The sequence below is a fragment of the Patagioenas fasciata genome, chromosome 7 (assembly GCF_037038585.1).
Source record: "Patagioenas fasciata isolate bPatFas1 chromosome 7, bPatFas1.hap1, whole genome shotgun sequence".
NCBI lineage: Eukaryota > Metazoa > Chordata > Aves > Columbiformes > Columbidae > Patagioenas > Patagioenas fasciata.
In genome coordinates, this window is record NC_092526.1 from 33,137,792 (window position 1) to 33,155,710 (window position 17,919).

General features: G+C 41.6%; 1 protein-coding gene and 1 long non-coding RNA gene across 3 annotated transcripts in view; one reads left to right on the forward strand and one right to left on the reverse strand.

The window, feature by feature from the left end:
- Positions 1-37: 37 nt before the first annotated feature.
- Positions 38-10,934, reverse strand: LOC139828448 (uncharacterized). Its single transcript, XR_011740046.1, has 3 exons — positions 10,102-10,934; positions 4,797-4,911; positions 38-229 (listed from the first exon to the last, which is right to left on the reverse strand). It is a non-coding gene; the product is annotated as an uncharacterized lncRNA (long non-coding RNA).
- VWC2L (von Willebrand factor C domain containing 2 like) overlaps positions 10,264-17,919 on the forward strand; it is a 53,052-nt gene continuing 45,396 nt past the window's right edge. For both annotated transcript variants that reach the window (XM_065841121.2, XM_065841124.2), the window contains exons 1-2: positions 10,264-11,671; positions 13,787-14,253. In XM_065841121.2, the coding sequence (XP_065697193.1) occupies positions 13,843-14,253 (411 nt within the window). In that variant the 5' untranslated portion in view covers positions 10,264-11,671; positions 13,787-13,842. The remainder of the gene's footprint in view (positions 11,672-13,786; positions 14,254-17,919) is intronic.

Sequence of the window (17,919 nt, forward strand, 5' to 3'; positions counted from 1 at the left end):
AAGATTTGAGTGGGATTTAATCTTAGCCTACCTCAGCTGTCTGAAGATGAGCTGTGTCGAGTACCTCTACAGTCAGTGCACACAGACGATCGCCTGCGACAGCTGTCTGAAAGCAGCAGGGTGAGTTCCTTTGAAAAGCAAGTTTTTCCTCACTGGTCACTGCAGAAGGAGCCCCGATGAACTAACTACTCGTCTCAGGATGGCAAGGTTAGATGAGATGAATCCCACTCTGTGTCAAAAAACAATTACATGTCTGGTCATTCCTTTAGAGTTAATGGAAAGGATGATGCATATGCTGTCCAAGGGAAAAATAAATCATCGTTCACATCTTGGTCTCATCTTCCGTAACACAAGAATATCCATCTTGGTGTTTGAGAAAGGAAGGAGGATCAAACAGGCTTTAACTGAATGACTGCAGGCATCAGAAAATAAGGAGTGAGGAAAAAAGAAAGAATAGGATATTAATAAAAAGGTTATATGCTATTCTCTGAATGCTTTTAAAATGGTGTTTCCATTAGTCAGAGCTATGTTCCTGCATACCTGGAATTTTTCCTGTCTTCATACATTGCTCATTTTACTGAATTCTTAAAAATAAGACATACTGATACCTAAAATACATACAGGTGCAGTGAAGTAGGAAGTTCAGAGGAAAGCATGTTTTTGCACCCAAATCTATATTCAGGGACCCTACTTGTAGCAGAAACTAGAATAAATTTCAATTTGCGGTGACAGCAGTTTTGCTGTGACTTAATTTTTCTAAGTTAACTGATCAGTAAGTTTTATTTTTCTTATTGAAAATTTTTATTTAACAGAAGTTCCACTTTTTTTTTTCCTTTCTAACTCTTGAAACACCAAGACACCAGCTAATGTATTATGGAGATAGTATTACATGCAGTATGGTACTGGATATACTGCTTCCAATATATGTAAGTTTAACAGAAGATAAAAGCTTGTTCTTCAGAACAAGTTTTTAATGGGAATCCTAACCATACTCTGGAGCATTTGCCATCACCTAAAAAGTCCTTCAGAAAGTTTCTTTGTAAGCAGAGCTCCAGCTTGGTAACTTCTGCAAATAATTTTATGGTGATTTATTTCTTTTTGAAGATCACCAGATGATACTGATCTTTACTCTTTTCTTCCATTGCTTTTCCCTAACGCAGTATTTTAAAATTGGACATTTTTGTCATCTTGTTGCCCTCAGCAGCATAAGCACAACTACAGCAACAACCTTACTGATGTCACCTTCTCTGGAGTTTCCCAGCCAACAAGTGCTGAGTAGGCTGTTGCTCTGCTGAGGCTCTGGGCAGCTCCCCATTCATGCAGCTTTGCGGAACGCATTCACCTTTAATGGTGACATGAAAACCAAATGCTGCCTTTTGGGATTTGAGGTTTCAGAAGAGCTCAGTGGGACCAAGGTCTCACACTCGGTACAGTCCAAGGGTTTTTGCCAGAATGCCATCTGCCTTTTTCCTCACCTTTTTTTTCTTCAGGTAGATTAACTTGGAAACATAAACCTACATGTGCCCACATATAGATATTCTAGGTAACACCGAAAGGTTGACAAATATGTTTCTATTATATGCACAAAAAATAGTCTACTTTGGTATAAATTTTCATGAAAAAATCCCCAGTCTTGGCCAAAAGATGGAGATTGTTGTGTGGTTTTTTTTTTATTATTCTCAATGTATTATTTTTGAGTATATTCTAAATATATTCAAGCATGCTTCATTTACACGTCCAGAAAGGCTTGACATCTTGAAGACTCTGCTCCAAAAGTTTCTGCTTTAATATTTTATGGTTTGTTTTGAAACTATTTTGAAAATCACCAAAAAGCCAACTAAAATCAAATATAAACACGCTTAAGTCCAGCTGAAAGGTAGCTTTACACTAATGGTCTTGGCCTAGAAATCCTTATAAAAAAGCTTTAAGTTCTTTTATATAATGGATTTTCTTCTATCAGATAAATGCTTTCTTTGCTCTCAGTAACTTTCTGGTGATTTTTTGCTTGAAAAGGATTTGTTGAGTTCTGAGATCTGTTTAAGCTCTGAAAAAAATGCCCCTTCATCTAGGTCAGATTTTCCACATAGTAGGAAGTTAAGAGAAGTCCTCTTTCTCTGTTGGCCAAACATTACTCCAGACCCTCACCCTTTTGAGGGAAATGAGGGAAATGCATTCCTCACCCTGGACAAATCTCTATATGCAGATTTTTGGAGATAATAACTGAATTTCTATTAACACCCTGCCTAGGTAATTTGAGTTTTCCTGTGTTCTAGGAGAGTGACTTAACACCTTTGTAAATGTCTATTGAACCATGTGTCTAAGAAACTTCTCTACACTTACTTTGCCATTATTATCTTCTTCTAATACTTGGGTCTAGGAAACTTGCATTACATGCCCCTACTCAGCTGCCTTTCTCTGTTAAAGGTCTAACTTTTAGTGTATTGCTAAAAGCCAAATAAAAGTGAATTTGTCCATTTTAAGACCTTGTGCTGTAACTCATTATAGCAATAATGAATCTGTTTGTGATGCCCTGATCCTGCCATCATTTAAGCACATGATTACACTGAATTGAATGACTTCACATGCATAAGGTGAGTCACGAGTTTAAGTGCATGCTGATATGAGCTAATTTTCCCTAATATACTTTGCCAAATCTCTGTCTATTTAAATACTTCTGAGAAAGTGGGGGGGGGGGGGGGGGGGAAGTCATTACATTAGAGAATGACAAAAGGATTTTATTTTTGTACCAATATATTAAAAAAGTCTATCCGCAGATTGTTGGATCTCTCCTCTCGTTCCCAGCTTGCCTTTTGGTCTCCATTACAGAGAGTATTTAGTAGATTGCTGCAAGCAAACTGCAACCTGCTCAAGATTATTGTCCTATGCCCTCTCCTATGAAAGATCTAAACAAACACAGTGGGAAGGCAAAGGGAGGAGAGGGTTGCCATTATTTCCAAGACAAGAGTATTTAGGATATTTTATTCAAATTTGAGAATGGAGGACTTGCAACAACATCAAAAAGATGTGTACCTAAGAAAAATGTAGTGTACATTTGGAAGACAAGAAATAACTGCTTTATTTGTTGAAATCTATTTACAGAACAACAACAACAACAGAAAAAAAGAAAAGGCACAACATCTATCATATGCTGAAATCCGTTTCTTGGTAAATAACATTCTGCTTGGTGTGACAGTAATGAAGATTTTTATCTACAGCCACTGCAATCACAGTTTGCAGCATCTGTTAAGCATTTTATTTACTTTTATTTAGGCAAACACACTAACATTTCCATGAAGAACCTCAGATTGTAGTGTCTGGCAACCTTTTCATCTGCCTTCCTCGCTCTGAAAGGTTCCTCAAAACTCAAGTTTTGTCTAATTTCGTACCAAGTAGCAACTGTGGGCCAGAGCATGAGCTGCTGTAAAGCAACACAGCACTTTCCTCCCATTTCCCAGGTAAGGTCCAAGCCCATCCAGTCCACATTTCTCTGCGACACAGGTGATGCCAACTCAGAAGCTGGAGGTCATACAGCCACTGTCATGCCATGCCATGCCCAGGCTGAAAAGCAGGTGGCATTGGCCTGGGGGTGCCCCAGAACATCCCTACTGCCTTAGATGTGCTCTGTGTACCTCTGTGTACGGAGAGCAGTGCCTGGTACCTCTACGTGGGGCAGTGCACAGACTTGACTTCAGACCCAAGTCCTCTCTTGCTGCCAGGATGCCCATAAAACATCTAACTGTGGCCAGGCAGCATGATCATGGCTAATTAAGTTTATAATTATTTGTAGCCTTGTCCTCCCTGATCTATTTGCTGATTTCTTGTTGTGGTTGGTTGTTTTTTTAAATTATACTTAGGCTGCAGATGATTCAAGGCAGGAACTGGGTATTTTTGCCTTTTACATGTGGCCCAAGAGGTACCCTGTTCCTAGGAGATCCTCTAGGTTGAATGATCGTCATGATGACGCAAACCATTGCAGCTCCAATAATGACTAAAGATCTTAATTTGGAGGGAATGTAATCCAGTAGGGCTGTGGGATTCATAATAGTATCTTGAAGAGAGATTCCTTTAAAAAGGGGAAGAGGAAAGGAAATCTGTTTTGTGCAATGTGTTATGTAAGGAATTAGTAGCTTTTGGTAAGTAAGGTTTCAAAAAAAACCCTTCTCTTAAAATATACTATATTGACTAAAAATCATGTGCCAAAAATAAGTTAAAATACATTTTGCCTATTCTGGAAGAGTTTAAAAGTTCTGAGTAATGGCATTGGTTGAACCATTAATGTGAGTCCTTCAAATATAAGTAGTTGCTTGATACTTTTCACTTTGGGGCATCTTTAAAAAAAAAAAAACACACACACAAAAAAAACCACCACACAACAGAACCAGATGCTGCTTTATGTGCATAGGAGACTCAATGAATTGGATCAATATTCCCTCCACAGGTAATAAATGCTGAGAAGCATTTCTGTCTATCTAAATTGATCCTAGAGGATTCTTTAAATTGGTTCTGATGTGTATAAAAATCATTTCCCTATTGATCAAAGCTTTTCTTTCTTTCTTTCTTTGATATGTTATTTCACCTCTGCCATCAGTAATGGTCTCAGGCTTCTCTATGCAGCTATGATAAACACAATTTTTTAAATCCATGCAAGATTATAATTTTAATGAAACAAGAAATAACTGGGGTTTTGTCTTTGAAGATTAATTCTTTGCTTACGGTTAGGCAGCACAAGTATTTTTAAATTGGGAAAGTTACTACATCTGAATTATTTACAAGGAAGTCTAAAATAACTGCCGTACTTTTATTAGAAGCAATTGTCCAAACCCAGCACCCCGACTAGTCCATTCGTTCTGAGAACAAGAGCTGCTGGAACAGACAGGGGAGTTTTCGACGTTTCACTGTCCTTGTTCTGCCCTGCATCAAAGCAAAAGTGTTAATGTTAGCTGGTGAGTCTACAGAAAAAAAACCAAAACACTATTCTAAGGTAACAAACAGTGCTAGTTATCAGCCTAATGTGCTACAGTAAGCCTTGGAGTTTGTGACTTTCGTTACAATACTACTAACAATTAAGCTGCTAGACTGCTCTAGAAACATTAAGTACTTGTCTGCTAAACTGGGAATCTTCAGAATATTCAATAATTGAACGTTACCTATTTTGTACATTAATTTTCCTGAAGAGAAGCTTAATGCTTTGAGTGTCTATAAAGGGCTGGCTGATGAGGACGGGCTGTGGCTGTTGGACATCACACTGTGTGTACCTGATAATCTGTGTAAGGTGAGATGTGCTGGGACCAAGCAGGCAGGTTGGCTGTGCTGGGGCATTTGCTCTGAAGAGGGCTCAGTTTCCAACCCTGTGAGAGATCAGCTGCCTTTACAGTTGTGACTTCATTTCAGATGAAATCTTGTAGCTTTGCCAGCATCATTTATTGACTTTCTGAACCTAATAACCGGTAAACTGCTCTGCTTTCTAGGCTCTCCCAGTCCAAAGATGTCACTGTTTCCAGCTGTTTGAATGCACAAACCAGTAAAGCAGTACTTCATGTGCTCTTGGCAAGGATTCACTCAAAATTCATTTTACAAAGAAGGTGGTAATCATGGCTGTGATTTCTGTTAGGCTTTTACAATTTCTAACATGTGATTTCTGTTAGGGTCTTACGGAATACTTGAAATATGGGATGATGATTCTTATTATTATTATGGAATATTTATAGAATATTTAAAATATGTCATTTCTTTTAGGCTCTTATGGAATATTCATGGAAAGTGTTGTCAGGCTGTCCAGGGAAGTGGTGGAGTCACTATCCCTGTAGGTGTTTAAAAGACGCGTAGATGAGGTTCTTAGGGACATGGTTTAGTGACAGTGTTACATTATGGTTGGACTCAATGATCTTGAGGGTTTTTTACAACCAAAATGATTCTACGATCATTCTATAAATTGTCAAACTGTCTTTTGACAAGTACAGGTTTTGTTCCCCCTACCCTAAATAATTAGGTTCTATCAACCCAGCCAATGACTCTTGTCTAGTTTTGTCTTCTGAAGAGATGCAGTAACAAATCAAATTAAACTGCTTCAACATACCAACACTGTTTTAAATTCATCCTCCAGTTCAAATCAGGAGATGGATTTCATATTGTATTCATATGTGTGGCTTTTGTTTTGTTAGCATTTACGTAGCAGTATAGGTATGCAAAGTTCCCTGCAGATGAGTAAAAGCATGTTGCTTACTTATATGCAACATAACTGAGTTGCTCTGAATGCAATAACTTTGATTTTAAGCTCACATGTTTAGGTCAGTGTGGAGACTTCAGTAACATTACTTCTCTTTTTTGTCAGTTTCTTGCTTTTGATGGTTTATGGCTACGGTCTTTCTTAGGCCCAAAACTTTATGTACATTTGGAAGATTTACAGGGCCAGATTTCCATACAAGATAGTCCATTTTAATTAACCCATTCTCCAAAGTGGGGTACATTTCTTAAAAGTAATCTTATCTTTTGAGGTACTAATTGATTTTAGGGTTCAGTTCTGGTTTCAAAACAATGTAGGGCTATGGTTTTAGTATCAAGAATAGTTTTTCTAACAGGACATGAGTCATTTTTATTTTTTTGTTAAGTACAAATGTATTTCCAGCCCAGACAACAGCACTGCATTTGTAATTAATCAACACCTAAAACCAAGAGCATTGCCAGTCTAGAGATGGGAGCCTGACCAGGTTGTGCTCACGACATCAGGAGCGGAATATTTTTTCTCTATAGGATGCCGGGACTGGAAACCTGCCGTGGTAGCTTAACCAAATGCTGGGGAGGAAAAGGGACCTGAGGTTGTGTTGATCGCTCAGAAGAAAAAGCAGTTACAGCCAAAAAGAAAGGTGACTGTTCAGAAATACTATGTCCCATGCTGTGCTGCTTCTGACAGCTTCTCCGGCAACCTCACAGTTCCCAGGTTAGCTGGGATTCAGACTAGTGTTTTGGTGGAAATCTTGTGTTTCAAACACACCACCTGGATGGTAGTTGAGGGTCTGCTCTGGATTTTCCTGTGGGTTGCAGGGAGAGAAACAGCAGTGATATCATGGGCCAACTGAAGCTTAATGTTTGCATGTGGACAAAGCATGATCTGCCTTTCTCTCCCTACCTTTTCTAACTCATTGCATCCTTTTTTGAAGCAAGTGACCAGCTGGTCAGAGCTTATGTTATTCTAATGACATAATAGGGATACATCAGAAAAATTAGTGCCTATGTTCTAGCAATGGGCAGCAGCAAATTAGCTGTAATTAGTACAAAGACTGCTACTGTAGGGTCTCTCTGTCGTGGCAGTGTGCTTTGTCATCATTCCTATCTGCCAATTTGAGGAAGAAGGATGAGCTCAGGACTGGCGTGGGGCCAGACAGAGCAAAGCTTCATTTTACTTGCCCATGTTGCCCATCTGGGAGGTTCATCAGCAGATCCTGAGCAGGTTCTCGGGAAGCCTTGTGAGCTTGAGATCTAGAGGCTGTGAGATCCAGAAGTCTGAGTCTTTGAGGCTTTGCATCTTCTAAGAAGAAACTGTTCACTTCGATGCAAATAAGCACAACTGCTGAGTTCAGTGAGTTTGCATAGACCAGCCCCACCTGACAGTTCAGCCTCAGGTATTGAGAAAAAATTATCTCCAGGCTTTTATCTTCCTCTGAGTGTTGTATCAAAGTGCCTTTGTTAGTGCACAAGTAAGTATGCTTCATTAAAAAGGAGCTTTGTATGACAATTATGTAATAGTTTTTGTTTGCTTTCCTAATTGGAGAACATTCTGAAAGAGCAATAAAACACAATTTGTTCCCTCTTTCAAAAACGAAACATCTCCTTTTAGAAGGAAGGAGGGAGTAAATTTGCATTATAATGAGCAAATTGTTATGAGTGTGTAGATCAGTGTTGACATAAAGGGTGACGGAAATGAGATGTTCTCATTTTGTGTGTTCCCCTCCCCTTTCTTTCCCTCGTACATGCATTTGCCTGTGCATCCTGCTTCTGCCGAGCAAAGAAGTGGCTGTACTAGCAGCCAATAATAGTAACACATCAGAACTCGGCTAACAAGATTTCATACGAAGTGAACCATTCTTCACTAGGGCTGCCTCGTAAACCTAAACCCTGTCCCCAGCAAGTAATAGCGATGAAGGCACGTGCAGTTTACTATTGCATCTCCTAGCTAGTTGATTTTTATTGTACCTGTTTTCCTATCGGTTTTGTCATTTCCCAATACTGTCAGAATACTGGCATGGACTAGCCAGGTGAGAGTGCTATCGTTTTGCTCCAGGTATATGACTCACCTAGCAAAGAGTTTTGGAAAACACACCGTTGGGGTCTGTTCCTGCCCTGCTGCCAAACCGGGGAGGGGGCGCGGAGAGGCATGAATTAGACACTGAAGCTGTTGTTTCCGGTATCAGTCTGTCCTGCTCTTTCTGCAAGTGAACTGCAGTTGTCCAAATCTTTTCTCCTTCCCATCCCTCTCTCTTTGTAACGAGTGGGTTCGTTATTGTTTTTAAGAAACTCAAAGTGACATTAAACCCCTGCCCAGCTGTTGCGGTGTCAGGGCTCCAGGCAAAATGGCATTTCTTTGGCTCCTGGAGAAGTCATTCCAGTGACTGCCTGTAGAGCCTGGCTGCAAGTGAAATCCATATGCAATGCTTCTGTCAGCAAAGACTTGCTGGAAGAGAGTTTATAATAAATATTCACATCTGCTGCTTTGGACACTCTAATCCATCCTACAGGTCTTTGCTGTGTCAGGCTTTGTTCTAGATGAAGAGCCTGGGTAGTTATGAAGGTTTGCAAATAGGGCATATTTATCACAGTTAGCTCTACTTTCTAGTTCCCTTTCTTGTACAAATATCTATGACCACGCTAAGCATAACTTGGGATTAAATATTCTCAATGTATTTGTAAGATGTTTTAGACTACGTGTTATTGCAATAATTAGAGAAAATGGCAGTTGTTTACTTCCTGTGCTGCCAAATGAAGCCATTGGATCTTGATGAGCTGAGTGGAGAACATCATTGTCATTAAATAGCTTTAATGGAGGGACAATATATTCCTTGCATAAACTATAGATCACAAAGGCACAGCTAAGGCCCTATGGCTTGCACATTCTTGAAATTGGGAAATATTCCTCCATAGTAACTTCCTTTGGCCAGTATGTTCCCATTGGCTACTTGGCAAATAACCCAGAAGACTAAAAATAGCAGAATATTTCCTGTTTTTGTAATCTTCCCAAAAATTATGACCTCAGTGCCAGATTGACTTTGTCAGTGTCAATATTAATTATTCCTCTGCTGGTGATGCCTTTGCTTTCAGAGAGAAAATCCTGATATACACAAAAAGAGCTGTAATAATTTGGGGGATATATTGAACTTGCTCTTAATGGAAAAAAAGTGTTTGACCAAAATCATGACTGGCACTACAATGATCCCAGTGTTGGGAGGACCACATCAGCTTTGAAATGAATGTATCGATCCTTTTTTTTTTTTCCTTTGGTACATGAAACTCATTATTATTGTAGTTAATTTCTAAAAGGAGAGAGTTTTTATCTGGATAAGTAAAAGCTGCTTTAAATGTATCACTTACCAGCTGTTACCTCTGCTTTTGTTTAAGCAGGAAGATAATAAACTTACAAACACATTCTGCCTCCTTGACAGTGATGAAAACTGAGTCCATTTGCTTTGTAAACAAATACATATAAACTAGGAACTCCTTAGAACCTTTTTTTAGGTTTTGTTTTGTCTACTGCTAGACCCAATTCTATACTAACAATTTAATGATGGTTGTTTTTTCCATAGTGATACAAGGGAGCAAGGCACTCAGTTCTGTTAGATGCCTGACCTCCTTGAAATTCAGTTGAAAACCCACATCTTCATTTCTCACAGAGCTGTAGAAGAAAAGCAGTGTTAAGAGCATAGTCTGATGCTGATATCCCCAGGTATCAGAAAAGCATATACTTTTCCAGTGCTTGCTCTGTGTGTCAGAATATGGCCCTGGATAATTGTATCCAAAATATAAGTAAAATAGCTGTGCTCCTAAGGAGTAGCATGTTAGGCTCTTCAGATTCACTTAATCACTCCAAAATCCAATCTCATTATTACTGACCTGTCCAACTTTCTGCTAATTTATTTCAGTAAACAGGAGTGTGCACGGGCATCTTCAAAGTGATGCTCTCGGAACTTCCAGCGCCACTCTCTCGCTTAGCCTTTGCAAACCTCGATAACTTTCCTTTGAATTCCAGGTTGCATCGTGGCTCTGGCGAGCAGCGATGGATGCGTTAAGGTTCTGCGACTCGAGGCTGCGCATCTCTCCAGCCTGCGGGGCCGTGGCGGCCAAGTGTGCAGCATTCTCTTCTCTCACAAGGCAGAGCAGCTGCTCTCCGGGGCTGCCAACGGTACAGTTTGTCTCTGGACCTGAGGACCTGCACGCTGGTTAATGTAACCTCTCTCTCTCTCTCAAAAAGAAAAAAAAGAAAAAAAAAAAGGTTTGACAATATAGCAGCGTAGTGTTTTCGTAGTTAATGTTTGCAGTGGGAATAATCTCCCTAAAGGAATATCATTCCGCATTTTATCCAAATAAAATCCCCAATTTCTACCTCTTTCTGTTGACACTCTGTTTTCCCGAACATCAAGAATCTCTCTTTTGGTGTTTTCTGGAGAAATAGCTTTACAATGACGCCTAATGACAGAGCAGACGAATTGCAGGGAGATTGATTTTTAATGTAACACAGCACGAGACACCAGAGCCGGGCGCCCCTTCCCCAGCGCCAGCCTGGGCGAGGACGTGAAGTTTTAATAACGCAGCAATGGGGGATTTTTCCCCTGCAGCGAAGGCTCCGGACGCCGCCAGGGCAGCAGGGATGAGTTGGGCAGCGCGGCGCTGAGGCACCGGCCGCCCCAGCCGGGCGGGGAGCGGCGCTGCCCGGGACCCCGCGGAACGGCCGCCGCCCGCGGGGAAAGCGCGCCGCTCCGCGCCATGGCGCGCCCGCGCTGACACCCGCGGGACGGAGCGCTCCGCAGCTGGATATTTCCACTCCTCCTTTTTCCCCCCCTCCCCCCAAATAATTAATTATAATAATAATAGGAGAGAGCGCGGAGCTGCGCGGCCCAGCGCAGGCATGCGCCGTCCCCGGGCCGGGGAGTCCCCGCAGGGGAGCCGGGCCCGCCGCGGGGGCTGCCCGCCCGCCGGCCGCGGGGCTCCTCCGCCCTCCCTCTCTCCCTCTCCAGCCCACCACCAGCCCCCGCTCCCCTCCTTCCCCCGCCGTGGCAAATCTTGAATCGCAAGAAATCCGCTGGGCATAGGGAGGGGATAGAGATGTTTGGGTTTTTTTTTCTCTTCCCCCCCCACGCCTCAAGACCTGAGGAAATCCAGCCCAAGTTCGCCGCGATGACTGTGCTGCTGGCATCGGGATTTCTCCGCGGCATCCCTGCCTCTGGACCGCCTCGCCGCTGCTGGCTTTGAATCCTGAACGCCGGGTTAAAGCTTAATTCTCATGTTGTGCTTGCTGGGCTGCCGCTTTCCCGTGTTTTTGCGATGGGAGGTGGAGGAAAAGGGATTGTCCGTGAGTCAAGACTGAAAATGTGATTGGGAGGAACTGCTTTCACTAATCTGTTTCTGACCTTTTAGTCCATGTTGGCCTGTGACCCCTTTCAGCTTTCAAATCAAGCCTGATTAGGTAAGTGTAAATTATTCACTTGGGGTGAGGGAAGGCAGATAGAAATGTTTTACTTAGAGACTTACCTATGATCCTGGCCTCTCTCGTGATGGGAAATGATGAGAAAGTTCAGCTGTAAACTAATTCTGAGCTGAGCAGCATTTGTTTACTTGTTGAAATCTCTCCGTGCGAGACGTCTGCAGTCTGTCCGATTTCCAGGATCATCACTGAGCCGAGTGCTCGTGAGTTGCTGTGGGACATTTCAGATGCTGTAGCAAAATATAGTGATCTTATTTATGATCTTCAGATAACTTTTTTCTTTTTTAATTTTGACAGCTTCCTCATAAAACTTTAAAAAATTCTCATGATTATGTCACATTTCCTAAGACATGAATTCGTTTCCTTCTGCCTTTTTCTCTTCCCTCCTAAGCGTTCACCAATGTGCAATATTGCAACCTACCTGTAGCATTTAGGTGGGCAAGATTTTCTGCTCTGTAAACACATAAAGCAGATGTATCTGCATGAATCACCTGATTCCCAAACAACATGTTCCAACAGATATTGCTGATAGTAGTAACAGGCTGCATAGTCCTTGTGATGGAAACGTAGCTAGTACTTCAATTAAGAAGATATATTTTGAATTTGATAACGCTTGTGTAATATCCGGTGTCTCCCTCTGTTGTGGCTTTGGAAAAACTGCTTTGTCAACAGGAACCTTTAGCTGCTTCTCTAGGATTAAAGCTTTCTCCTGTTCCTGGTTTTTTGCTTTCAGTAAGGGAGAATTAATTGCTGAACATCTGCAGTCCACCAAAAATTGCAATACATAAAAAATATCCCTCACAGGGGTGGAGGGGGCAGATTGTGTTTGCCTGTGTGTGGGTTAATGCATGTTTGTATACACTGTGTGTATCTGTGTATGCACACTCTAGCAACACAGCAAGAGAAGGAATGGCACATACATCCACACAGGCCATTTTTGGTTTGTGCCAGCAACTACCTCCATTGTTCCTCAATCCAGGTAATGCTACTATTTCATCTAATTTAAAAGTTTCCTGGAATAGTTTACCCAGTTCTCTTCAGAGAGGCCAGAAACCCTTTTGCTGCTGGGGTTGCACGGGCTGTTGGCTGGTGCGCAGGCAGGATGGTGTGTGGGTGGCACTGGTGGCAGTGGTGTGGCATTGGTGGCAGTGGTGTGGCAGTGCCGGCAGCCCGTAGCACGCCCAAGACACACAGGGAGCCTCAGGTCGGAGCTGGCTCTCCTCGGCAGCACTGCCAACCTCCTCTCCCTCTCTGGGTCAGCCCTCAGCTCAACCACATAAGCAAAGCTCTCCAAAGGTCGGGCTGTGCTACATCGCTCCTGAAGTTTTACAAAGGCTCCAGCTTAGTAAGACAAACCCATTTCAGTGGCTCCATGCATTACAGAGGCATTTGACATCCTGCTCTCTGTGATTCTCTCTTGGAATTACTGAAATGCTGAATAATGGAGAAGGTGAATTACATCTTTGCTTCTGTCGGGATTATACAGACCTGCTGCAGGCTGGGCTGTGTCAGTAGCCCAGGTAGTCCCTTTCCATCTCCAGAAATGCTGTAAATAAAATTCTGGACTATTCCACCTCTCACAGACCAAGTACAACCCAGTACCACTGTTCATATTGGATGCAGATCTACCTACAGATTATGCTTATCTCATTTTCAACTCAGGTTTCCCACTTCAGTCTAATGAAGGGGGCTGTTCACCATACATAGCACAGAGGGACAACAGCTACAGCAAGAGGTTAAGACCATGCTTACGCCTGGGTTCAAGTCCCTCTGAACTGCCCATCACCATGAGTTTTCAGGCAGCTAGTTTAACTTCTGGTGCATCAGAAAACTCAACGGCACGAATGAGGAAAGTAAAAAATTAGCTGATTCTGTGAACCACCATTTCTATAGAGATGCTTTGTAGGCACATGCTTTCAGGCACGTATGTCTAATTTATGTATTTCATACACTTTATTCTCTTTAATTGAAGTGATAGTTACCTGTGCAGTTTGAAAGCACTGATTTATTCTGGGTGCTGGTTGAAAGTATGGCTATTGTAAGTCAGTATTCCTTAGAATTTTGAGTTTGTTCTCAGTTAAAAATATTTGTTTTCAGACTACAACACTGGTCTCCCTATGGAAGCAGCTGTTTCTATCTGGCTTTGAGATCCCATGGAGAAGCTGAGGAGGGGGATGGCTCTTCATATCCATGAAGCCTGGATACTTCTGGTTGTAATCCCTGCTTTGGTCACTCCAGCTGCCATCAATCATGAAGACTACCCCGCTGATGAAGGGGACCAGACCTCCAGTAATGACAATCTGATCTTTGATGACTACCGAGGGAAGGGCTGTGTGGATGACAGTGGCTTTGTGTACAAACTGGGAGAACGCTTTTTCCCGGGACATTCCAACTGTCCCTGTGTTTGTACTGAGGATGGACCTGTTTGCGACCAACCAGAATGCCCTAAAATCCACCCAAAGTGTACAAAAGTGGAACACAATGGATGCTGTCCGGAATGCAAAGAAGTGAAAAACTTTTGTGAATATCATGGGAAAAATTACAAAATCTTGGAGGAATTTAAGGTATGAAACTCTTTCTTCAATATTTAATAATAGAATGATGTAGGAGATGTATTTCTGTTGGGGACTCTCACAGGCACTCAGTATTTGCTTACTGCTATTAATGAATGCCAAAGCTGAAGTCCTTTATAGCTGTGATGCAGGTCTGCCTAATGTAAAAGCTGCCACCTTCGCCCTTAAATGCACTCAGTGAGTACCAACGATCTGTCCAAAGTCCCCATGTGAAATGCCAGCCCTCTGAATCTGCTGCTCCAGACAACATCCTTCTTTGCTGATAGCATCAGTCAGGTCAGACTACCAACGGTGTCTGTAAAAATGCTGATAAACCAATACTGAGTGCTTTTTATGAACCCCTTTTCCAATTTGGATAGCAAAAATTGATGGCATAGTACTGAGAGTTGTTACTCATAACTGTATGAGAATGCAAGTAAGTAACTTGCAAGCTATATTTAATACTTCCATTTCAACTGTGATAAGGCTGTCTAGAATGGCAGAAGATTAATTTCTAGGCAGATGACCATCTCAAGTAATGAGAAATATGAGGTTTAATTGTAATTCCTATTAGGAAAGTTGTAAAGAAATCCTTCTGGAACGTATCTTAAAAGTAAGACCAGATTTTCAAAGCCCATGACCCGTTACACAACCCACATCTGTCATTCTAATGAGATTGATTGTATGTTTTCTCTTCTGCTAACGAAAATAGCATTTCACTACAAAGAACAGAGTCTGCAAAGGCAATAGGTACACACAAGTTTATTCTCTCAGGTCACATAGCTTTGAGATTCTTACCTCCATAATTAACAGAAACCTATAACTCTTCATGGCTCTGTACCTGATCTCATTATACACTTGCCAATTTATTCTCTTTTCTGAACAACGGAAATACTTCCATATAGGTCTGTGTACTTCACAAGTTCTCAGTAACATAGATCACAATTTCCTTTTTCCCAGATATCGTCCTTTTCAGTGAATGCAGTATTTAGTTCCTTTCTTCTGTCTATGTTTATGTTAATATTTTTCTCTCCATCTGTAACTGCAATCACTCAGTTTAATGTCATAGACACAGGGCAAAACAAACACATGAGGAACATCTCCTTGAGGGCCATCCCAATCAAACTGTTCTCTGCCTTGTTTTGCTGATGATGCTGATCTTGCGAACTGCTTAAATAACAGTGAAGATGCTGATCTTGTGAACTGCTTAAATAACAGTTTCTTCTTGCCCTAGGAAATCCTAGCCCAACTTTATCCCACAATTGTGCTTCGGTGGCCCGGTTTTGAGTCCTGTGTTGTGAGGTGGTGAAGTGTCCCACCTAGATGTAATTCTGACACATGGTCAGGTTCTTGTGTGGAAGTCATAAGGACTCTTTTTGGAGTGATTTTAGGAAGGAGAATAATGAGGTGGATTTTCTCATTAAAGTATATTTTGCATGTGAATGAAGTACAAAAGTACTAATCACTTTTCCTGAAAGAAGTAATTGCACCCTGATAACAGATTTTAGAGAAACATAATTTAGGGGAGAAAGGCTATTAGAGAGAGTTAAGGCAATCTGGTTCATTGTTTGCTGTGTTCAGAAACTGTGGGGTGTTGTGTAGAAAGCAAAGTTTCAGTATCCTCTGAGAAATACAAAGTAGATGGTGGCACTCAACTCTCCTACATGGTAACCTTCAGTCCAGGACTAATGTGAGCTCCGTCAGACTTAATTTAGTTGACAGTCAAGCTTTTGACCTGGACCTGTGTTTTGCTGTGAGCTTGATACCTTGTCGAATAGAGTAAAAAGTAATTTTATTGGTTTTTTTAAATCTGTGTGTTTGCCTAGAGCAAATAGTGAAACTCTTTTTCCCCCCTCTAAGTAGTGGAAGAGATTCAGGCACTAGAAGATTACTTTGCACTTCCGGGGGTGTTTTGAGGGTGGGGAGGAGAAAAGGAGCACCCATATCTATGAGTTTATAAATGCTATAGGAGAAACAAACTTCAGGATGCAGTAAACTGCTGTCATGAAGTGAGATCTTGACTTCATCAAATCATCCAACCATTTTACTGTTAACTTGAACCTAATGAAGGTTTTGCCTCCTATCTCCACAGAAGAAATTCTGAGCAGTCCATAGGATTTGTAGGCTCTGAGCTCTGCTTTTCCCTTGTCCTGTTGAATTGATAAGGTCTGAAGACTTTCTCAAGTCCATTCCATGCACATTTAAGTCTGTCTTTGCCAGAGGAGAAGGCTTTCTTCAGTTGTTCTGACTCAAAACTGGGCTGCTTTCAATGGAAACAAAGGCACTGTTTTATATGGGCTCATAACCCTTTTGCCCACTTGATTTACTTTTGCTAATATGTTGGTTCCAAATCATCATCATCTGTAGAAGTGCTCATCACTGTTTGGTTACAGCTGAAATTAGCCTCCGTTTAAAAATCTTTTGCAAGTGTGTCTGTGAGTGTATGTACACAAAGATCCATACTTGCTGTACTAGTATTACCAGGACTGACTCATCTTGTAGAAATTTCAACTGTCTGGTCTTTCACAAATTAGAATTTTTTTTTTCTCTAGGGAATTTTTTTTCTCTAGGATATCAAAATCTGTGAGAGGTTTCCATTTGGCGGAATTTTCCTGTCTCTTTTCTAGGTTTCTGTTTAGGTTTGAGGTGAGTAATCCAAATGTGATTTAATCTTTTTCTTACCAGTGGCAGTAACTGTGACTATCTCAGGGGAAAGGAGTAATTGTTAAAGATCCATTTATTGAATATTTAGCTTTCTTCTAGCGAGCTGATCTCGTATCTCTGATTTTTTTTAACTCAAAACGATCATAAGTGCGAAATATAAACATGTCAACAAGCCATCTAGCTTAGACAGCTGTCCAAATGTTTATGCTTGTGCCCCTAAGCCATTAACACGTACAAATGAAATGCTGAACTGGAGTTCAATTGTTAATCTAAACCCATTAGTAGTTTTTCTTGTATCCTTTTGTAAAACCTTGTATCCCTGACAGATGGTTCAGTAACCCTGTGTAGCATCTTCATAGCTCTGCTATGGGCTCTGGGAGATCTTTGTGGGTTTGGGGCCCCAGCTGTCCGTACAGAGTCTGGTTTGCCTGGGACTGATCTCCAAGTTGGGCTGACCCTGCAGTTCCACCTGGAAACCCCCCCAGGAAAGGTCAGCACATTCTTTTCTAATGCGAATCAAGATCTGACTCAAGTATGTCTAATATATAGATTACTGCCCAGTGTTCAAGATTTTGGTTCCTGTGGAGCAGTACGTAGGAAAAAGGGGAGATCTGGTGGCTTTTACTAGGATTCATCTATCTCTTTCCTATTTCATTTTCCACTTCTCTCCTTGTTGCCCTTGAATCTGCTCTCTGGGGTCTCCTCCAGCCCCCTGCAGACGTAAACGTGGAGTGTCAGGCATCTGTAGTGGCTACAGGGAAGGTGTGAAGAATGCTCCAAGTCTCAGGCAGTCTCTCTGTTTTCTCCAGAGAGATCTGTCAGGGGCTCTTGGGGTCACTTAGCAGCTTGCTTTTCCTCCCACACATCAGCTGTGTTTTGATTTCAGTCCTGGAGGTTAAGGTCCGAGTCCCAAGTGCTCCATGCTCGCCTGTACTAGCGGAGATCTTTCAGAGAGGTGGTTAACACTCCTCTTTCTTCCCAGAGACAGAAAACAAGCAAATAACAATTCAGAGA